Source organism: Corvus kubaryi, unplaced genomic scaffold (genome assembly GCF_017639235.1).
Source record: "Corvus kubaryi isolate FWS band 111438036 unplaced genomic scaffold, C.kubaryi_AGA036_p1.0 split3-131, whole genome shotgun sequence".
In the NCBI taxonomy this organism is placed as follows: Eukaryota; Metazoa; Chordata; class Aves; order Passeriformes; family Corvidae; genus Corvus; species Corvus kubaryi.
In genome coordinates, this window is record NW_024582083.1 from 6,821,945 (window position 1) to 6,840,563 (window position 18,619).

The window sequence follows — 18,619 nt, forward strand, 5'->3', positions numbered from 1 at the left end:
CTACATGTGTCTGGCTTTCTCCTACCCCTCTTCTCTGTGGCACCTCAACCATGTTTTAAGTCTAGAAAAACCAAGTATTTTTCCCTTTTTTATTTCTCCTTGATTTAAATACTAATTTACAAGCCTCAAAAGAGCCTCAATTGTAGAGGAAAGGGGTTTTTTTGGTTTTTTTTTTTAGTTTTTTTTTTTAGCTTGGGTTGGTGGTTTGGTTTTTTGGATTTTTTTTTGAAAGAAAAACATTTTTTCTCTCTTGAAATGAGCAATTTCAGCTTCTACTTAAAGTATAATTTTGGTTTTCCTTAATCTCAGCCTTTATGTAATAGCAGCAGTTGCCAGTATCTAAAAATGCCATCTTTACCCCTCTCAAACCTAGATCCTGTTACATTTTAATGCATCAGCTCAGCTGTTACTTCTCAGTAAACACCCTTTTTCTGACACTAGGACTAAAGTTTGCACTCATTTGTGAAATTTGTCCTCAAATCCTCTACTGAATTTGCTCAATTTGCCAAAAAAAAAAAAAAAAATCACAGCAATGCAGCAGGCATTTCTCCCCCTAACTGAATTACTTTTTCAGTGTTCTGAATACCATCAGAGCATGTCAGTTGAGTGATACCATATTTTGGAGCAGGAAAGCATCCTAGAGCCTGGACAGCTTTAGTTCTGCTGACCATGAGAGATGAGGTGCCTTGCACAATTTATGTGACTCAGACACCAGCTTGAACTTTCAGGACAACAAGCTCTGTGAAGATTGAGGTGACCCTTATCTCAGTCCCCTAAGTTAAATACTTCATAGCTGTCCTTAAGAGAAGCTTGATCATCCATAAGTAAAATATCAGCCATTAGAATTTGGTGGTTGGGCTCAGTCCCCTTAGGGTTTCAGCCTTTCTGAAGGTAGTTTGATACTCAGTCTGGAAAAGGTAAAGTGCAGACAGTTTGGTTGTGTTGGTGATTCCTGATGTGACTTTTATACCCAATGACTTTCCCGATTGCTTTACAATTGATGTGGTGTCATGGCTCCCATAGGAGCTCTCTGCTGTGCGTGATGATTTACCTTTTTGGATGAACATTAAACTGTTTAATTCTCTTTGTAATGCTTGATTCTGGGAGAGAGATTGAGTTGCATAACCTTACCTATACATTTCTGAATTTCTCAAGAAAATAAATTACTACAGAGGATATTTTATGGAAAAAAAGGAAGTTTTAAGTCAGATTTCCAGGAGGCATTTGAGGCTTCTGCAGAAACTAATAATAGGGGTTTAACTTTTGTTTTAAACCTCGCTGAGAACTGCATGAGTGTCCTAGTTTCTAATTTGATAGTAATCCAAATACACAGTGGAATTTCTTGAAAATTGAAACTTCAAGGTGTCCTCTTTATTGCCTGTTATCTTAGCCAAGAGTCCTGGAAGACCACCTATGTGTTTAACACTGCTCTTCCACAGTTGCAGTTGTAAAAAAGAAGCAATGGTCATAACAGGAGACCACTGAAATCCATTAAATTGTGTCCTATTACAAGCACATTACTTCTTTTTCTCCTCTTCCTTACAGAGACCTCCATCTGTCAGACTAGTTTTAATGTGCAGTATATGAGAATCCTGCTGATGTCTTGAGAAGGAATTTGTCTTTTGTTCCTGGGTGGTTTGTGCTTTTCCTTCAAAGTCTCAGAAAAGGAATGTGTTCACAACCACTTACCTCTCTAGAGAGAGGTGGTTTTGTTCATGTAGAAAAGATTTGCCTGTTCTCTGGATTAGACACTGTCTGTATATTGAGCTGAGGGAAAGCAGACTAGATTTACAAAGAGAAATGAGGCCACTCTCACCTCCTTCAAGGTGACTACTTGTCATTTCTTCTCGGTGATGCCAGGTTCTTGGAGAGGAACAAAGAAATATTCAAAGAATAAGAATTAAGAATTTAAAAATTGTAATTTCATTTGTCTTGTATCTTCCAATTCCTACTTTATTTCCTATAGTTCTATTATAGTCTTAATGGAGAACAACAGTTTTATGTCTCCATCTATCAGATGTAAATAATTATAATGCCAGACAATGAGTCAAAATAGTATTTCTGATTTTTTGTTACTGTTATTGGGAAGGAGGCAGATATAATTAATATTGTATAAATCTTTCTTTAGAGCCAACAAAATGCTAATATAGAGGATGTAGCACTTGTTGCCCTCCTTGAGTATCAACCACATTATTTGACCCTATTCAACACAGTCAATTTTTTAGAAGCAGTGTCCAAGGATTTCTCTTGCATAGAGAGCTAGCAGCACTTCTTTAGTAGCCAGGTTTTGATCCCACTAAAGTCTTAAGCCTAGTATTTGTGACAATGCGTTTCCTGAAGCGTGCTTTCCATTAATACTAAATAGTGTTTGGTCTTCAGACTTCGGGATCAGGAGACAGAAAAGTAAAATAAACTTTTCTAAATTTACTTTGCAAGAGTGTTCCTGTAACACCACTAAGGTTCTGGGCTTGTGCTTCAGCATCCTTTGCAACCTTTGCACTCTCCACCAAAGAAACACTATCTTTACATATGTGTCTAGGTACATTCTTCTTCTTCTTTTGTTTGTTTCAATAAACCAGGATACTTGGTAGCTGTTCACTCAAAGTGCTGGCTGCAGTGTTTATGTTCTGACTGAGGCATAGAACAATATACGCTCTCTTTATCCACATTACACAGAAACATTTTGCATCCATCCATCACCCACAAAAGCTCCGCAGCTCAGAGGAAATGACAAGGTAGAGGAGGGGAGGAACCTTTTAAAAATAAAATTGACTCATTCCACCTCTCTGAAATGTGAAAGTGATAAGCTGATATCTGAGTAGTGAATATTGATCAGAAAATATGGAAAAACTTTCCCTGAGGCATCCTACTTATCTGTCTTCAAAATAAATGGAAGAATGCTCTAGTTTAGAGTATTTATAATCCACTGGTAATGCAAATAATAAAATACCTGAAAGTTCTTCCTGCTCCTACAGGAGCAATTAGGCATCCCAACCCAAATGTCAAGCTTTGCTCTCCTTAGAGGCTCTACTGCCTTTCTTATACATGCCTTTATTAACTGGGACATGGGTGGCAGCATAATAAGGGGTAATTTTCACTTAGATGAAAGATGCTTTTTTGCCTTCTCAGGAAAAATCAGTTTGGAATGTTTTCTCATGCTTCCTTTCCGTCCCATAAAAATAAAGGAGATAATTTTGAAACGCTTGAGCAGAAAGTACCAACTAAGCAGCTTCAGTATAATGAAGAATTTAGACTTGACTTTTTAGAAAAAGTGTGAAATGTTGTTATTTATGGGGTTTTTTAACCATGAAGGCCAAATATAGATGATATTTCCTAATGGATTGTCATGTAATATGTCAGGCAGCCTTTTATGATAGCTGCACTGTTTTGTTTAATTTCCAAATCATTTAAATACTGTATTTTTCTCTTAACAATGCATAGGTACTTCATGAAGAAACGACAATACCAGGAACTGATTTGAAGTTATCATACTTGAGCTCCAGGGCTGCAGGATATAAGTCTGTACTGAAGATTACTATGACCCAATCTGTTATACCATTTAATTTAATGAAGGTTCATCTTATGGTGGCAGTGGTGGGAAGACTTTTCCAAAAATGGTTCCCTGCATCCCCAAATCTAGCATACACCTTCATATGGGATAAAACTGATGCATACAATCAGAGGGTCTACGGATTATCTGAAGCTGTTGGTATGTGTTACGGAGGATTTTTGCACTTCTAGTGTTGTCTTGAACATACAGAAGCACATCTCAAATGTTTGTATCCATTGAGTTGAAAATGGTTTGCAGAATAAAATAATATCAGTGGATATTAAAACATACTAAAAAATACTAATCTAAGCTTTGAATTATGAGAAAAAAATTTCTTCAAAAGGAAAAAGAAAGCACTTTTCATTCACATGAAAAGTGATGGTTTTGACTTCTATTCCTTCCCATGAAGTAGCTCTCAGCCTAATAATACATTTAGTCTGCACCTCTGCGTACTTTAAGTAAAGCACAATAGCAGTCTGACTTACATCACAAAATGGCTGTCTTAATTCACTTACTCTAATTAACTAAAAATATTTTAATAACCCAAGATTCTGGTCAGTATTTTCAACATGCCTAAGAAGCCATAGGAATTTTCATGTGTCCTAGGAGAGCAAAAGATTGTATGTATCTCAAGGAAATCACATTCTTTAAACTCTTCTTCAGAACAAGATCCTGCACTTAACAGGACATGTGCTGTTTTTTCAGTGTCTGTAGGTTACGAGTATGAGTCCTGCCTGGATCTAACTCTTTGGGAAAAGCGGACTGCCATTTTGCAGGGTTATGAACTGGATGCCTCCAACATGGGTGGTTGGACATTGGATAAGCATCATGTATTGGATGTTCAGAATGGTAAGGAGTTCATTTCCTTCTTAATAGTTCTACTGCTCCACTGGCCTGCACTTCAGGTCTTTCATTCAAACATTTTGACTGTTTGCTCTGTTATTTTTGAAAGAGGAAATTATAGAACATTTTGCATATAGTCAATGCGTTGAGCTTCCCTGGGTCTCCAGGGAAGCGGTCATATCACCAAGCCAGTAAGAGTTGGCAGGAAGTGTTAGGACAATGCTCTCTTGGGGTTGTCCTGTGCAGGGCCAAGAGTTGGACTCAATAACCCTGTGGGTGCCTTCCACCTCAGGATATTCTGTGTTTCCAGGATTTACATCAAACGTCATGCTTCTTCATCCTATAAATTCATAGCATGAATAAATTCATCAGACAGTCTGTGTTGGATATGTTGTGGTGCGTTGACTCTGACTGGACACCAAAGCCACCCACTCACTCCGCAGCTGGACAGGGGAGAGAAAACAGACCAAAAGGCTCATGGGTTGAGATAAGGAAAGAGACAGCTCACTCAGCAGTCACTGTCATAGGCAAAACAGAATTGGCTTAGGAAAATTAGTTTAATTTATTACCAGTCAAATCACAGTAGTGTGAAAACCAGATCTTAAAAGCAACTTCCCCCCACCCCTCCCTTCTTTCCAGGCTTTTTTATTGTCAAGTCTCCACCTTCTTCCTGCCAGTGGTGCAGGGACACAGGGAGTGGGGGCTGTGGTCAGTTCATCACACGCTGCCTCTGCCGCTCCTTCCTCCTCAGGGGAAGGACTCCTCACACTCTTCCCTGCTCCAGCATGGGCTCCCTCCCCACAGAACACAGTCTGTCTCCATGAACTTCTCCAACGTGAGTCCTTCCCGTGGGCTGCAGTTCTTCACAACTGCTCCAGTGTGGGTCTGCTCTGTGGGGTGCAGTATTTCAGGAACAGATGGCTCCAGTGTGAATCCCCTGTGGGGTCACGAGTCCTGGCAGCAAACCTGCTTCAGCATGGATTCCTCTCTCCATGTGTCCAGAGGCTCTGCCAAGAGCCTGCTCCAAAGTGAGCTTCCCATAGGGTCACAGCCTCCTCTGAGCATCCCGTTGCTCTGGTTTGGGTCCTCCAGGTGGATATGTGCTCCACCATGGACCCCCATGGGCTGCAGGGACGCAGTTGCCTCGCCATGGTCTTCTCCCATGGGCTGCAGGGGAATCTCACCTCTGGTACCTGCCGCGCCTCTTCCCTCTCCTTCTGCAGACCTTGCTGTCTGCAGAGCTGTTGGTGGCTCATATTCTCACTCCTCTCTGGCTGCAATTTGCTGTAGCACAGTAACTTTGGCATCAAAGTATATTTGTCCAGCATGCTACTCAGCAACTGTTTGCAGAGTGCCATGCTAAGGAAACCTCAGCTCAACCCTGAACAGGAAGAAATTTGGAAAAACTTGGCTGGAAGCATGTAGGAAAGATGAAATAAGTAGTTACATGGGTTAAAGTAGCAGCTGGTAGCACTGGATTTTCATGCAACAGAGGAATCCTGAGTAATTATCAGGAAGATTGTCACTTCTGCAGTACCTGATGTCCCATGAAGGTCTCCCCTAGTACACAGGCTTATTATCTGTGACACGGTAGTCGACACCTAAAGCATTGCTTCTGACTGGTGAGGAAACAAGGTAACCAAATCAAGGGAAAAGGTGTCATTGTACCTAATTTAAAATTTAAAAAAAAACAACCTGTGCAAATTATTGTAAAGTAATCCATCTAAAAATGTAAAGAGCTATAATTATAAATATATATGTAAGATTGATTCTGTTCGCTAGGTAAATTGTTGGTGGCTTTGAATTATGTTTAAGAGTACATTTGACAAGTAATGACTTTTCAAAGTGTCATGTGTCTAATTGAATAAACCAAGTGGAGAGTTGTAATGACAAGGTGGATGAGATGCATAAATCTATTCAGAAGAGAGTGCAGACAGTGTTTGTACAGAAATCCAAACTACTGCAGTAAATAGTCTAATGTACATCTTTTAGTCTGTGATAACAGGAGAAATGTGAAGGACCAATTTTTCAAGGTAATGACAGAATAAATCAGGTGCAATAGTGCACTGTGCTGACTTCTAGAATTCCTCTGATGAAAATTGTAGAACTCAGCTATTTCTGGCAAAATTATAGTGCCATGATTGTCATAAATGATGTAATCATAGGAGAGGGGATTTCGTATACTGTTAATGCATTCTGGCTTTAACTATTCATGAAAAATACATTCTTCCTCTTTTGATTTAGATTACTTATTTAGATTACTTGCCATTAGGTTTCCATAAACCATTTTCATATTTTCCAATTTTATTCTGTATATTGGTTTTACATTTATAATCTTCTGCAGTTTATAACATTAAAAGCAGTGAAGACACCTCAAACATTTAAAGAGGAAAGAAAAGTATTTTTTCTCATACCTTTCAGTACAAATCGTGCACTTTGGGAGTGAGGAGGGAAAGAGAAATACATCTTAAATTTCTTCTAAACTTCTCAAAAGATTACTGTATCCCTCAGCTCCAAACTGCATGAAGCTCTGGGCATGCAATCAATAAAACCCAGATCTCTGCATAGGACAAAGAGACTTGTGGTTTACATGGATTATACCATGGAAAGAGACATTGTGACTTATGAGTAGAACTGTAATAGCTGACCACGTGTAGAGGACACCTTAATGGATTCATCATGAGATTGAACAATGAGGGTCCTGGCAACACTTTAGCATACTTGGGTTTTTTTCCCCTGCAAGACTGAAGATTTAACATAAAGCATCCATTTTTCCTCTCAGATTTCCTACATAGGCTATAAAGAAGAAAAATACTGCTGGCACATTGCTTTGTCTTCACAAAATTATTGTTTCTTTCATGCCTCAAAGCAGAATTAAGTTTTAGAGGCAGGTTGGCCTGGCACCACATTTTTTTTGTTGTTTTGACATTTTTAATAACTGCCTATAACTGCAGACATGGTATGGAGGCAGACTTTGTTGCCAGTGGAACACTTTTGTTGTGAGCTGAGTAAAGAATCTTTTATAATGTAAAATTGAGGCAATCTACAACTTTTTGAAGTGGCTCTTTAATTAATATTTACAATTTGCAACAGTAATCCACTTCAGATTACATTTGACATAATACTCATAATTATTTATACTAGGACTTTAGGAATACAATTTTCAAATATATTCTTTTACTTTTTTTATAAAGCACATTAGAATTTCAGTCCTTTCTGGACTATTTCAGAACTGTAAAGATGTAGGAGCACAGACCTTCCTTTCATCCACATGCTTTACATTTCCTTCAACATGACAATTTTTATTCTGGATTATAACTAATGATTATAACTATAATGATTTTTAAATCATTAACATTTAAAAATAACAACTGAAAATATTTTGGGGTTTTAAGAACTACAATATTTAGTGTTTCTATTAAATTTTGTGGACAAGATAATCTAATGTTTGCATGTTTATGACCTAAATATAACTATAGATGTTTTAATAAAATTGTTATTTTTAATGAGAAAAATAAGGTGGTGAAACAATTAAAATTCATTAAACTTACACTAACCAGCTAAAAGAATATTTAGAATACTTTTGCATTATTTTATGTATGTACATTCAGAGTTCTTACAAACATTATTGGGTTTGTGGTTTATTTTTTTTCTGTATTATCTGCCAGGAATCCTCTACAAGGGGAATGGTGAAAATCAATTTATATCCCAGCAACCCCCAGTTGTTAGCAGCATTATGGGCAATGGGAGACGACGCAGCATCTCCTGTCCAAGTTGTAATGGTCAAGCTGATGGTAATAAATTACTGGCTCCAGTTGCCTTAGCTTGTGGGATAGATGGCAGTCTGTACGTGGGGGATTTCAACTATGTTCGGCGGATATTCCCATCTGGAAATGTAACTAGTGTTCTGGAGCTAAGGTATGTTTTTTTCTCATGCTGGAATTTTGGAGTTATGAATTACTGTGGCAAATTAAAGTATTGAATAGATTTAGATTTCTTACGTCGTGTAAGTTTGAGTTTGTGAATGCTTTTGGGAACGAAAAAAAAAGTTGAGTCAAAAGATTTTAAAACATTTGAAGAAGTATTTAAAACTAAAGAGAAAACATTTTACCTTCATAAAATATTTTAACTATGCTTATCTAAATGTGAGATTTTAATCTACTCAAAGTAATAATTCTGCACATTTTAAGAGTTAATGTACTTGGTCAGCGTAAGTGGACAAGGGACAATCATTCACCACTTCACTAATGATAGATGTAAATGTTGCCTTCTTCTCATCTTTTAACATCCTTTCTGAATGTTTGTCTAATAATGTTTTTCTGTTCTTTTTTACTTGCTCCCATCAAGAAATAAAGATTTTAGACATAGGTAAGCATTCCTTAAAGAAGATTTATATTTTTCTAACTGTTCTTCTTTCTTTTTTAACAAATGAATGCTTATAATGGAGAAGTCATTTCTGAGATGTATTACTAGAAAAGAGGAGTATTTTTCAAAAATAATGAGTTCATATGTTTTAGTTATGTCAGCTGTCAGGCTGTATCGTCCTTTCCAATGAGTTCCTCTTTTCTCATCACTCTCTGTCCACAGTCAGGCTTCTTGTTATGCTTGTGTGTGCCCTCCTTTGCTGTTCCCTCATCTCTGCTCACTCCTTGCTGGCAGCACTTTTGCTGATCCTATCAAAACTCACTCATTAATCAGATACACCAAATACTATGAGAATGGCATATGAAAATATCAAGGGAGTTCATTTCACTAGCCTTTTGATGTTGAATATTTTCAGGCTCTCATTTAACAGATTTGTCCCTTTAAAGGTGAACTTCTTTTAATAATGGAATTTGAAATAACAATAACACAACTCCAGGAGGTAAGATTTTAAAATACACCAAGACTCACAAGATTGGTCATATAAACAAGAGTAATCAGAGGATTGTAGCACAACATTCATCCATCCTGGCATCGCTATAATAATGACAAGAACAGAAGAGAAGGTGGATGCTTAGAATTTCTTTGCCACAGCAGCTGGTGCTGACAAGGAGAAAAAAAACAGTCATGCTAAAATCTCGTTGGAGACATGAAACCCTGCAAACCTTAGTGGAAGAACTGCTAAGTATACAGTTTAGCAGGTCCACTGGTCCCTTTCTCTCCTTTTTGCTGCCCATCATTTTCCTTCCTTGTTTTTAAACAATCCCAGAGTCACATCTCTGTTGCCCTTGTTTTTTAAATTCACTTTTCTTTGGACATACTTTTGTGTGAGGAAGGGTTTTATGTTTTCAAAAGTATGTTTCAGATATGTTAGGCAAAAAATTCCATGAATAAATAAGGTGCTTGCATCAGTGCTAATGATCAGAATTGGTTTTATGGGTTTCTTTCCAGGGATGACTCAGAGGCAGTCTCTTCTGTTTGGTGGGTTTAGGGTTTCACTATTGCAATTAGTTTGTATTCGCTCCACAACTCGTAAAAGAATTATATCCCTTGTGCTATCACAAAGTTGTGATTGCAACTAGATAGGACATTGTCTTGGCAAATATATAGAATGTGGAATAATACTTAAAATGGGGATGTGGAATGTACAAATGGGATTAAAGAGTGGATGCATATTGAGGTCTGTTTTGCTGTGATTTAATAGCACCACCCTCTCCTGCCTCTGGCAGAACTGTGGTCACAGCCTCAACTGCAGCGTTTCAGAAACTGGATCCCTGCGTGTAAGAAAAGTTGGTGAGGGAGAATACTGAAGCTTTTCTGCTTGATTCATGCCTAAACATGCAGAAGCTCCAGGTAGCAAAATTGCAATCATACCACACAAATTAGTGTAACAGCATGGGCCCATACAGCAGCTGTGAAGTGGGGGTTCCTCCTGAGGCAGGAGGAGACATAGAGGACTGTGGAGAACTGGCTCTGCAGGAGCAGTTGAGGAGCCAGTAGGCAGGAGGTGTGGAGCCCACTGTGCAGCCCAACACGATTTATTACAAAGTCTGAGTTTTCTCTCGCATCATACAACATTTTCCTGGTGTCCACTCTCAGCCTTGGAGGTTTGCTGATGAGAGACTTCCTAAGCTAAGAGTGGGATCTTTATGGTTAATATCCCCTGGCAGCTTTTTGTTCTATTAATTTAGCTGCCTTTTATTTAAGATGTGTAAACTTTTAGGATCCACCAAATCCTCTTGCCATGGGCTCTCCAGCTAACGACACACTGTGAGACCAAGTATCTTCTTTTGTCTGCGTAAATTCGTGCAGGGTCCTGTGAAATGCTACAGAGGGAAGCACATCCGTCTGGCCTGTAAGAGGAGAAGGGAGCAAATGTCCAGTTTCACTGGCAAGCCTTTCAGACTGCTGAGGATATTTCTACTTAAACTGCAGTTTGGCAAACAGCCCTCAACAGACCACTTTGCATTACATAATTGCTATGTATTAGAAGAAAATGCACTAAAATATGCATTCCCCAAGTAAAGCTACTGAATGAGGCTAAATACTAGTTCAGATCTGTTACCTATTCAAGAATTCGCCTTTCCTGGCCTATAAACACAGTGCTTCAGCACAGAGTGTGATGTGTCTCCTACCTCAAGAAGCCTGTACTCTATTTTAGAGAGAGAATGCAAATTAAATTTCTCCTCTCATGTACCAGTGACCTCACATTTCTTCAATCTCAAAGCTGAAATGATGTCTTTATACACTGCTGCCTGTGGGTGATTAATGCTGATAGGCATTCATGGAAGAAGTCATTTTTAGAAGGACTTTGAAGACAGGGAGGTAATTTGTAGGCTGTGGCACTATCCCAAGTCTGTAGAGAGCCAGAAAAAAAAGTTTAGCAAAACATAAAAACAGCTTTGAGGAGATATATGGTTTAGAGGGCACATAGTGAAGGCAAGAGAGACAGGGACTGAAACAGGAGGAGTATTTTCAAAAAAACCTGTACATGGAGAGCAGTGCAGGTGATCTGACAGCTGAAGAATTAAAAGATCGGCCTAAGCAAGATAAAAGCAAAGGGAAATAGATTGTTACAGCTCCGTGCACATGTGTACACGCTTTAAATTCAAAGGACTTATTATTATTTGGCATAGACAGAACAAGTTAATTTTTAATCATTTGTCTTTACAGGAGCCAGTGTTGGTACGTAACTCCATGTTTTGCAGGCTACTGACAGTGATTAGGCAATACTGAATGAGTCAATAAGTCACAGGCTGGGGATTTCACTTCTTTGCATTTGTTGTTTTGGTAGAAGCTTAATTCCATTTCAGGCTACAATGAAATAGCATAAACTCTGGAGCTTTCCAGCTGCTGGCTGCTTATCCCTGTACAATTTTTGAGATCTGCATAGTGCTCATGGATGTTTTCTGGCTAGAAAACAAATGTAGTTTTCACTTGACAGTTATTCAGTTCCTCAAATTGTGCCTTTCTCCCATAAATTATTGGGGGTTTCTATTGGCTAAAGCCACCGCAGCTATTTAACCTTCACCTGAAAAGAAATGCTGAGGTTAAGCCTGTAGTATCAGCTCAGAAAGGAGCCATTAGATATCAAAATAAGGCAAGTTGGAGAGTTTCTATTGATTCAATAGTAAAATTCTATGCACTCCCAAACTTGGGGGGATTTTTTAATAAAAGGAGAAAATACATTTAAATTATCAGGTGTATTTTTTTGGTTTGATAAGGATCCATAGCTTACCATGAGAATTCATCCCAATTTCTTTTTTGTGGGAATTAATTAGAACATACATTTTCATATTTATGAAGAAAAGAGCTTTAAAACTTTTTAGAAATAAATAATTGTGTTAGGCATAAATTACTTACTTTTTGATTTGATGACTTCTTATTCCAATGGCTGAAAAATATGATTGAGGCAGTGTTAGATGGGTTGAAGAGAGGTACTTTAATTTAGATTTCAGTAGTATAAGAAAGAACGTTATTTTAAATTACAATGAAATAAAATTTAATTGCACATTTCACATCTTGCAATGTGTTTATATTTGAAGTGTCTGCAAAGTTTCTTAAAGACCAAAGTAATCATGTAAATGGGTATAATTTAATTTGCAGTCTGTGGAGGTATAAATAATTCGTACACTACATAGTGATCATATTAAATGATCGCTGCATAAATTAAGGATTTGAAAATACCTTCCAACTACTTAGCACATTGGCAATAATAGATTTGTAACAGACAGAAATTTAAAGTAAGCCTACATTTGATTGTTTTCAGACATGCTGTACAACAGTGCAATAGCAGAGCTTTTTAAGAGGTGCTAATCACTGCATATTTGATTTCACTAGTCTGTTTCACTTGGTTTCATTCGTTCTGGACCAACATGTTAAAAGTCTTAAAACCAAATAAAATCCTATTTATGCAACACATTTTTTTTCTGTGTTTTTGTAACTGGATAGCTATAAAAATCTGTTCCTGCTAAAAGACATAATTTGTTCACAAGTTGTTCCTGTTGGTCTCTTGTTGCATTTTCCAAGTGGCAGTACATAAAAATGTGTTACATTAGCACAGTTACGTATTTACAAAACGTGAAGTATAGCATTCTGTGAACAGATGTTTGGCTACCACCAGACTGGTAGATCTGTTTAAGCAGTGCTTTTGCAAACATCAGAAGTGACTGTTCTGACACTCTGCTTCAGTCCATGAGGGGAGCATCTGAAATTACCTCATGTATTTACATGACCTTATTTCAGCTCTTCATGCCATAAATTAGGTCAGGAATCCCAACTGCAGTGGGTTAAGTTTCTACATCATAATATATCAACACAAAAGGTAATCTCCAGGGCTGTTTTTTTTACCAGCAGGGAAGAAAAGACAGTAATTCTCAATTATGTGGCACCAGTGGAGAGGCAAAATGTATGTTTCTGGGAAAATGGTTAGCAATATATATTTTCACTGTAATAAAGACTGTGCTGGCATAGTTAGCGGTTTTGTGCCAATGTGTACAGTTATTTGAAATATGACTCTGACTTATGAAGAATGAAAAAGCTTTTCTTGGTCTCTGGTGGAAGAGATGACATTTCCTAATGTGTTAAATCATGCGTATCACACATTTGAAAGCAGTGGATTAAACAAATACTTATGAATTATGTCTTATCTCTTGCCTGTGAACTCATCATTCAAGCTCTGCCTTATCTGTTTATGAATTAACCCCAGCAGCCTTATATAAATTATAATAAAACAGATAGGATAATAGCAACAAAGTGTAAGTGAGGGCTGGGCTCCTGCTGCAAAATTTGGGACAATATCAAGGTTCCCAGAACTCTTGGAAGGTTTTAAACTCCAGTATTTTGATTTGGCCTATCAGAGAGACATTTGCAGTCTCTAATGACACAGCATTCAACTGGCCTGAGAGCATCAAAGGCAAAATGGACCTTCTTTCCCCACAGGATTAATCTAGATTAGGCTGGCTGTGACACAGATGAGAAATGTGGACGAAAACCATCTTGGGGCCATGACCTGTCCTACCTATGCATGGAGCATCACCATTGACTTTAACTCTTTCTGCATTACTGCACACTGCATAGGAACTAAACCATTCTCTCCTTGATCCAATGTTAGGTGCAATTAACTAGAGCATATGCAATGTGTAATTCCATTTTACAGCAACAACCCAGCTCACAGATACTACCTCGCAACTGACCCCGTGACAGGAGATTTGTATGTTTCCGACACGAACACACGCAGGATTTATCGGCCCAAGTCGCTCACTGGTGCAAAAGACCTGACCAAAAATGCTGAGGTAATAGGAGGAACAGGGGAGCAGTGCCTGCCGTTCGATGAGGCAAGGTGTGGTGATGGAGGCAAGGCTGTGGAGGCAACTCTCATGAGCCCTAAAGGTAAAAAGAGTTCTACCCCTCTGTACCTTTCAAAATAATACAAAAGTTCAGAGCTGGGGGCATGATCGTGTTTAATTACTGAATTCAATAGTTGGCTCAAAAATTGGGGATTTGAGTGATTTTTTCCAAGTAGAAAATCTATCGAGGAAGAGAACTACAGGGGACTGATCTTTTTGAAATCAATTAGGGTTGATTTTTTAGGAAGTATTTGGCTTGAGTGGTTATTGAGCGTTTTTAAACGCTCATTTAGATTATGTGTTTGGCAGGCAGCAGTGAAGATCTAAAATGAGCATTGCTTTTGGTTCCACTTATCCCATGTTTAAGGTTAACTTAAAAGCTAGTCCCTTCCCAACACACAAAAGCAAATGAACAGTAAATGCAATCAACAGTAGTAGATTTCATGATGAATATTGGTTTGTTATACAAGATACATTAACAAGCTGTATTACTACCTACTGCCTGCAATTTCCACTAGATACATGCTACCTATACCCTTAGTTATGGATAATATATTCACTGCTAGTACAGCAAAAAACCCTTAATTTTTATTTGCTTCACTGAAGGAATAGCAATAGACAAGAATGGGTTAATCTACTTTGTTGATGGGACCATGATCAGAAAAGTGGATCAGAATGGAATAATATCAACTTTGCTTGGCTCCAACGACCTCACCTCAGCACGACCTCTAACCTGTGATACCAGCATGCATATCAGCCAGGTACTTTTCAGTTGCTGCTAATTTGGAAAGCTGAGCTGGGGATAGAAATTGAAATGCAGCTTTCGTGCCCCTTAAAATAAAACTGGGTGGAGTGCGTGATGGACATTTAACAGCAGGTTTGGGGGAGAAAGCAACCTGTTCCAAGGGTGTGAATTGCACTGTATTCTCTTAGCTATAAATGCTGCTGTTTTCAATTCTTCTGCCCATAAAGTTCAGTTTGGTTTAGGACAGCAAAACTATCAGCAGGATACATTAAGCCTGGTAGTAAATACTGGGAGAATGGCATATCTGTTAGAACTATCTTGGCACGTTGATGTTACCTGAATTGCTGGCATCCTTAGCCTACTAGAGTGAATGAAAGGATTTACACAGAACCCTTGTATTTTTCTATTTGTCTTAAAAAGCTTGTGTAGGTAAGAAGGGACATGTCAGTAGTGGAGTGTTCAAAAAATGGAGTACAGTGTTTCATGATCTGGGAGGTAGTATGTTATTTTTGCTGCTACAAGAATAAAAGATTAATACTGTTGACAAGGATTTAGACATTGTCTCTGTAGTTATTTATGCATTTGTGATACAGAAAAGTATTGCATTTATTGGAGGGGAAACTCAGCCTGTATTACAGTTTCAATGCAACTGGTTTTCTTTTCAATAAAATGGATGCCGAATATTGCTCCCCCTTCCTCCCTGAAAAGCTTTAGTTTGCTGCTTGTATTCAAGCAAGTTCTTCAGTCATGATTGCTTACAGCAGATGGAAAATATCCTTACAGCATTGTCCAAAACTGAAGGTTAATTAATTCATTTAATCTTCACTGGTTAACTGTTTAACAAAACACTTCTCTTTGTTTAGGTTCGCCTGGAATGGCCTACAGACTTAGCTATCAACCCAATGGATAACTCCATTTATGTTTTGGATAACAATGTGGTTCTGCAGATCACTGAAAACCGTCAGGTTCGCATTGCTGCAGGGAGGCCGATGCACTGCCAGGTTCCGGGGGTGGAGTACACGGTGGGCAAACACGCTGTCCAGACCACGCTGGAGTCAGCCACTGCCATCGCCGTGTCCTACAGTGGGGTACTTTACATTACAGAAACTGATGAAAAGAAGATTAATAGGATAAGACAAGTCACAACTGATGGAGAGATCTCTTTAGTTGCTGGAATACCCTCAGAGTGTGATTGCAAAAATGATGTTAACTGTGACTGTTACCAAAATGGAGATGGCTATGCTAAAGATGCCAAACTTAATGCTCCTTCCTCCTTAGCTGTGTCTCCAGATGGCACCCTGTATATTGCTGATCTGGGAAACATTAGGATACGGGCTGTGTCAAAGAACAAACCCTTAATGAATTCAATGAACTTCTATGAAGTTGCTTCTCCAACTGACCAAGAGCTTTATATCTTTGATGTCAACGGTACTCACCAGTACACTGTGAGTTTAGTCACCGGAGACTACCTGTACAATTTTAGCTACAGTAATGACAATGATATTACTGCGGTAACGGACAGCAATGGGAATACTCTTCGGATCAGGCGGGATCCCAACCGGATGCCAGTAAGAGTGGTCTCTCCCGATAACCAAGTCATCTGGCTGACCATAGGCACTAATGGATGTTTGAAAAGCATGACTGCACAAGGGCAGGAGCTGGTCTTATTTACCTACCACGGCAACAGTGGACTTCTGGCAACTAAAAGTGATGAGACTGGATGGACCACTTTTTTTGAGTAAGTACATAAAATAAAGTCAGATGCCTTATAGTTTTATTGAGTTCTACAGGACCATTTGAAATATTTCTCGATGAAGTAACTGTAAAGTTGACCCTTGATAACAAAAAGCACAGAAAGATACTTTTAATTTCCCATGCTGTCTTCCTCTGTCTGACTTGTCTGACTTCTTCTGAACACTAGGTCTGAATAATTTTGAATTCATTATTTTGAACTTCAGTTTTATATATTGAAATAATAGTGAGACAACATTTCACTCTTGTCAAGAAATTTGTAACTCAGACAAGCGTGGTTTTGTAGATTTGCATCAAAAACTAGATTTTCATCCCACTTGCTCATTAGATTGACATTGTTCTGCTGCAAATACTGACAAGAAATCTGTCTTCGCTGCTCAATTTTTTCTTTTTTTTTCTTTTTTTTTTTTTTAAGTAAAAGCATTTCTGCGTGGTCTTTTACCCAAAAATAACATCTGGGTGGGTAGTAAAAGGTTGTGTTTCACTGAGTGGCAAGTATGCAGGAAGGATCTCCTGGACAGCACAGCAGGATTTCACACAGGTGGACCCAGCTGGAGGAAGCTGAGAAAAGAAATGTGGGCCATGGGGGGAAGTGTCGTTCCTGTAGGAATAAACTGAAAACACAGAAACCACCAGCACCATGTCGTTTACAGGTGCAAGCACAACAGCAAGAGGTATTACTGAAACAGTAGGACTTGTAATTTTACTAACCTCAGAAAAAATCTTTTCAGTGAATTGCTTTAGCCTGTGTTACACTTATTAAGTCATCAATGCCTGTTCATAACAGACAGATTAGCAAAGCGATTTACAGAATCCTCAAGTATATTGACTAAAGGAAGATCATGACAATTTATAGATAAACTAATAGAACCAGAGAATTGACATACAGGTTTTATAGGCAACATCATCTCCAAATCATCTGAAATGCCAACTGATATGCTACGCAAAACATACCAAAAATGCAGCTTAAAACAGAAACCATTATTTCAAAAAAGATCAATGTAGAATGAACACAGGGGTTTTTTCAGTTGTCTCTGCCAGCTGGAAAAATATGTGTATTTTTAACTCACATTTTAACTTTCATCACATGAAAGACATGATGAGGCTGGGTAAACAGGTGTCTATGAAGGAGTGGAAGATACAGTGTTAGTATGATAAGTAAAACTGTTAAGAGGCCCTCTAGCTGAGCTATTCGAGTTTACAAAGGGCATCATGAAAATCCAGTAAGTCCCTCTTCTTTTTTTTTCCCCCTCTTCTTTTCTCGTATCTTTATGATGAAATGCAGTAGCAACTGCTGCCAAGGTCAGGGCCTAAAAAAAAGCTTTCCATTTAACACACATGATAAAGAAAATAAAGTGCCAGTGTCAGGCAGTGGCAGCAAAGCCAAACATCTGTGTTCTGAGATAACTTCATATTTCTGTCAGTGTACATTTGGCTGAGGCAGTGTGCAGGAGGACTCTGAGCACCTGTATGTACTCTCCAGCCTTTACAGATGCCCATCAGAGACACAAGAGCAGCAGGTGCTGCTTCACTGCATATTGTGTCCTGAAGTGGAGACAGGGCTAGAAATGCTGATCCCTAACAAAGACAGCAGGTGGGATGGTACTGCTGCCAGTTTTAAGGTATTCTTACAATAATCTGTAAATTGGCAGGGCTTTGGTAGCGGGCACCTTCCCAAAGTATTAGCACACATCTGTAATATTTAATTGTGCTTTGGTGCATCCGCTGTGTATCTTTTTAGGTCCTGCCAAGAGGACACAGAAGCACAGCAAGGGTACACAGAGAAATGAAAAAGTGTTCAGTTGGGAGGGCAAATGTTCTCTTTCTCATGAGTTAGCCCTGTCCTGTATGCTGAGAGACCAGAGCACAGCTTCAGGTGGGCTGGGAATAGCCATCCCTTTCCACAGAGAGTAAATTCAGTGTTTAACTGTGACAAACAGAGCCACTTGTTTCCAATAG

General features: G+C 38.6%; 1 protein-coding gene across 32 annotated transcripts in view; it reads left to right on the plus strand.

Annotated features, from left to right (window-relative positions):
• The window catches only part of TENM3 (teneurin transmembrane protein 3), a 1,314,113-nt gene that overhangs the window by 1,261,552 nt on the left and 33,942 nt on the right, over nt 1-18,619 (plus strand). For 30 of the 32 annotated variants that reach the window (XM_042015030.1, XM_042015041.1, XM_042015010.1 and 27 more), the window contains 7 exons: nt 3,442-3,709; nt 4,256-4,399; nt 8,062-8,311; nt 8,741-8,761; nt 13,974-14,206; nt 14,770-14,924; nt 15,772-16,646. In XM_042015030.1, coding sequence (XP_041870964.1) covers nt 3,442-3,709; nt 4,256-4,399; nt 8,062-8,311; nt 8,741-8,761; nt 13,974-14,206; nt 14,770-14,924; nt 15,772-16,646 — 1,946 coding nt within the window. The remainder of the gene's footprint in view (nt 1-3,441; nt 3,710-4,255; nt 4,400-8,061; nt 8,312-8,740; nt 8,762-13,973; nt 14,207-14,769; nt 14,925-15,771; nt 16,647-18,619) is intronic. The other 2 variants (XM_042015032.1, XM_042015020.1) reach the window with 1 other exon arrangement.